Raw genomic sequence first — 4,548 nt, 5'->3', positions numbered from 1 at the left:
CACATCTGCCGAAGATTATCTTCGGCCACCAACCAAGATAAAATCGAGACACCCAATTGAGGGAGAGGCATGCAAGGGAGTACACATAGCCATAGGGCATGATAACTGAGGAAAGAGCATCTCCCACGGTGTATTACCAAACATCCCTTGTCGGTACGTAATCCACAGAAGCCAAAAACGTCATGGAAATCAACAGCCCTAAAAGGAGACGAACTCAATTTATGAAAAGAATGAGGATAGGATTTTCACCTTCTTGTAATCCGCCTAAAATCAGGAAAATGAGATATATTCTTATAAAAAAAATTGTATTGGTTGATCAAAATGCTATACATTTATCAATTTTTTTAAGATTTTATTTTTGACAGCGGAGCTCCTCCAACTGTAGTAGTTGAAGACCATTGAATTACTCTACATGATTATTATTAAGTCATAACTCATGACTAGTTTGTCTAACAACCGATGATAATTAAAGACAATATGCTTCTCCACGAAATAAATTATATGTAAGAGTAACGAATTTTCAGTTGCGTTGGTCAAGGTGATCGAAGATATCTATATTTCGAGTGTGAATTGGATAAATTCATAAGCGGGTGGGCATAATATTGAGCGAGGAAAATTTAAAAACCTCTCTCAGTCAGTCTTTAGGTTAATAGCTGATTTTTGAGAGATGGATTATTTCAATTTGAAATTATGGGTTACAAATAAGAGGGACAAATTATATTGTCCTCTTTAAATTAATTGGTTTCCGTGAATATATCGGCATCGCGAGACTTTATTCTTCCTGAACCATCACACTTTGATACTTAAGATCCGAAGAAAAAGTCTCGATGATAGAGTGCAAGTGAGACTTTTATTATAAATCACATATCCAAACAATAAGAGATTTTACAAAGTCTTCACAACTACTGAAACTGAAATATGAAGGTTCAGAAAGGAAATGAAAAATTAACATAATTTCCTGATTTAGGTGTCATTAGTTATTGTATATATTTAATTCAAAACAGGAGGAGGAAGGGAGCTATGGAAATATAAAACCCCTTTATGGTTTCAAACAAAATGGACATAAATTATTCTATTCTGTAGTCAACTCAAAAGAACAAAATGTCAAAAGTTATAACTACACAAAGCTTTGATTTGACTACTGTGGATCATTATGCAGATTTTTTTTTCCACAAAAAACCCAAAAGGGCAACAAATAAGTGGAATATTAATTGCTCATATGGAGGATACATTGAATACATGATATGGACCAAAAATAAGGCTTAAATATTGACATATATGATATATATATACACAATTGACACGCACACGATTTCATATCGATCGTGTATCGTACGTGAAGCTTATTTTTTTCAAATGTCGCGTACATTTATCTCAATATTTGGATTAATTGGAATAAAAAAATTATGAGAAATCCCATTCAAAATTGAGAATAAACAAAAATAAGAATAAAAATAAGAGGAGTAAAAGACCTTCCTCAATCTTCTTCTCCAATTCCCTTATTAAAAGGTGAAGGCCACGCGTAGAGTCACACAACTTCCAAACAAACCCCCTCGAAAATGCATTAGAAGCTTCCCCCTCCAACTCCAAGAAACGACCAAGAAAACCCCACAAAGACACCTCCCCCCTCCCTCTCTCTCTCTCTCTCATGATTTTTTTCCCGAGAAAATAATATACGTATAAGAGAAAACAATAAAGCGTGTTTGTTTGTTTGTTTGTTTTTATGTGAGAGGGGAGAGTTTCTCAAAATTTCTAGAACCCACGTCGCTTTCTTTACTAGCTTCCCATTCCATGACTTTTTATCCCTGTTATAAGAAGAGTTCCCGTACACGCATCGACAAAGAGAAAGGAGAGAAAATTTAAAATTGAATCCGGTGGTGGTGCTTTTAGGGAGGTAAGTTATGGTATTTGTTGCTGAAATTCTGAGAATTTTCATAACACATGGAAGAAGCAGATAGTCGTATGCGTTCCGCTAATCTTCTCCGCTCTAATTTCTTCCTCTCTGGTTTCTACTGCTGGGACTGGGAATTCTTGACCGCTCTCTTGCTCTTTAGTTGCTGAATCGAATCACAACAACCCAAACAAACAAACACACACAAATCCCTAACTTTAGTTTTCGTTTGTAGTCCAGATTTTATTTTTTTAGGTGTAGCGATTGGTTATAGGGGGGTTGGTGAGGGGTAAATCCGGAAGAAATGGGGCAAAGATCGGTTTCGGCGCCGTTTTTGATGAAGACGTATCAGTTGGTGGATGATCCGAGCACGGACGACGTGATTTCCTGGAACGAGAGCGGCACAACGTTCGTGGTGTGGAAGACTGCGGATTTTGCTAAGGATTTACTCCCTAATTACTTCAAGCACAACAATTTCTCGAGCTTTGTGCGTCAACTCAACACCTATGTAAGTCCGTACCCTTTTCCTCTCTATGATTATGTTTTTATGGATAATCAGCTCAGCTTTTCAAACATTTCTGTTATGAATCGTGTTTGTTTGCTGTGTTACTTGTTCACAATAATCATTGACTGTATCGTCAAAAGTTGGATAGATAGATAGAAATGGTGGTCTCTTAGTAGGAAATTCACACCCGACATCGTAGAGTCGCAGGGCAACCTTAGATGTCACAGTTTATTCATATATCGTCGACTCGAGTTTAGACTCATATCAATTGACAGGTAAGTTCCTGTAGTGTCGTTCTTGGTGAAGAAAAAATTCAAGACAAGGAAAAATTGGATGAAATTGTTGTTATTTGAGCACAGGAAAACGAAAATCTTTGTCTGGTTATGAAGGCTCGTGTGAACGGTGAGGATGAGGGTGAGGGTGACGGTGATGGTGGGGGAGAATATGTATGGTAGGATGACAAATTTACCCCTTGTAGTCTGAGATGAAAACATTTTAGGTGAGGGTGATAGCGGTCTTTTCATGTCAAGAATAGTTTATGGAGAGCTACGTATAGCTAACCTGAATGAGCCGCTGTGAGACAGTGGCATGAGCGGGTCCCAGTGGAAACTTCTTCCCAATTCTATATTGAAAACTATTTAATCTAATTTCTTAAAATTAAAACTCCAGCATGTTTTTGTTTGCTTCTCACAGTATACAACAACATCATCACAAACACTTCAATCTGCTGCTCCGTGTATGGATGAAATCTGTATGTGATGGAGAGAGGATGTTTCGTGTTAAGATTTGTATCCGACATTGGTTAGTTATAAAGCTACCATGTGCTTTCCAATCTCTCTCAACTAAGAGAGTACCAGAGCGGAGACATGATCCTAAAACACCTCTATCCATATCCATTAGTTCAGACTCACATAAGCTTTAGAAGTGTGGACTGAGTGTTAAGATTTGTCTCTCTTAAACATGGCCCTTTTAAGCACAAAATCTTGTGTGTTTGAGGTTTAGAGTGGAAAATACCTCTTCGGTGGTCAATTGGATTCGGACTCCGACACTTAGTCTACAATTAAGACAATTGGTTTATCACTTTTGACTTTTATGTATCTACGACTAAATTTTTTTTTTAAAAATGTTTGTACATTATTATCACAGGGTTTTCGAAAGATTGTGCCCGACAAATGGGAGTTTGCCAATGAAAATTTCCGGCGAGGACAGAAGGAGCTTCTTTTCGAGATCCGTCGCCGTAAAACGGTGACAGTAATGCCAACCCCGACTAATATCGCGGGTAAGTCATCTGGTGCTGGTGGCAATTCTCCTTCAAATTCAGGCGAGGACCAGGCTTCCACCTCCACCTCGTTGCCGGATTCAAAGAATCCGGGATCTGTCGACACTGCAGTGATTGCACAGTTCGCTGATTTATCTGGCGAAAATGATAAACTGAGGAAGGACAATGAGGTTCTCAGCTCGGAGCTCGCTCGGGCGAAGAAGCAATGTGAGGAGTTGGTTGGGTTTCTAAGAGAGTACCTAAAGGTGGGTCCTGAACAGATTAATCAAATCATGCGGCAAGGGTGCTGTGGTTCCACCCATGATGGCTTGGTTGCTGATCAAGATGATGACGAAAAATGTGTTGAAGAGGAAGGAGAGGATTGTAAAATCTTTGGGGTGTGGTTGAAGGGGGAAAAGAAGAAGAGGGGCCGTGAAGAGGACATTGGGTTTACTGGGCCTAACGCCAAAGAACTGAAGACGACTCTGGAATTCCATGCTCCCTTGATGAAGAGCAGCAAGGTCTGCAACTAACCATCAATGGGCATGGTAGCTAAGGCCTATAACCTGCAATATCTAATGAGGAGTATATATAGTCAGTCAGTGGTAGCGGGAGACAAAAAGGCTCCCTACATTCTGCAACAGTAAGGCTTATTTTGGCCATTATGTGTAGTACATAATGCAATAAGGATGCGAACTTGGAGTTTAGGTTGGTTTGTCTGGTGTTTTTGTGGGAGTTGGAGATCAAAGGCAATTGGGTCTCTAGAGGTCTAGCCTCCTTCCCATCAAGAAAGTTGATTTCAGCTTTCAGTCTTTATAAACAAATACTGCCTATTTGAACAATAGTTACAAAGAATTATGTTATGTGGTTAGTTAAATTGCTTCTGGTATTTCA

General features: G+C 38.9%; 1 protein-coding gene across 1 annotated transcript; it reads left to right on the top strand.

Moving 5' to 3' along the window:
* Positions 1–1,771: 1,771 nt before the first annotated feature.
* Positions 1,772–4,548, top strand: LOC120012864 (heat shock factor protein HSF24-like). Its single transcript, XM_038864399.1, has 2 exons — positions 1,772–2,399; positions 3,543–4,548. The coding sequence occupies exons 1-2, from the start codon at positions 2,196–2,198 to the stop codon at positions 4,185–4,187; spliced, it is 849 nt and encodes a 282-aa protein (XP_038720327.1). The 5' UTR covers positions 1,772–2,195; the 3' UTR covers positions 4,188–4,548.

Source organism: Tripterygium wilfordii, chromosome 13, assembly GCF_013401445.1.
Source record: "Tripterygium wilfordii isolate XIE 37 chromosome 13, ASM1340144v1, whole genome shotgun sequence".
In the NCBI taxonomy this organism is placed as follows: Eukaryota; Viridiplantae; Streptophyta; class Magnoliopsida; order Celastrales; family Celastraceae; genus Tripterygium; species Tripterygium wilfordii.
Note: the sequence above shows the minus strand (reverse complement) of the source record. Positions and strands in the feature narration are given on the sequence as shown.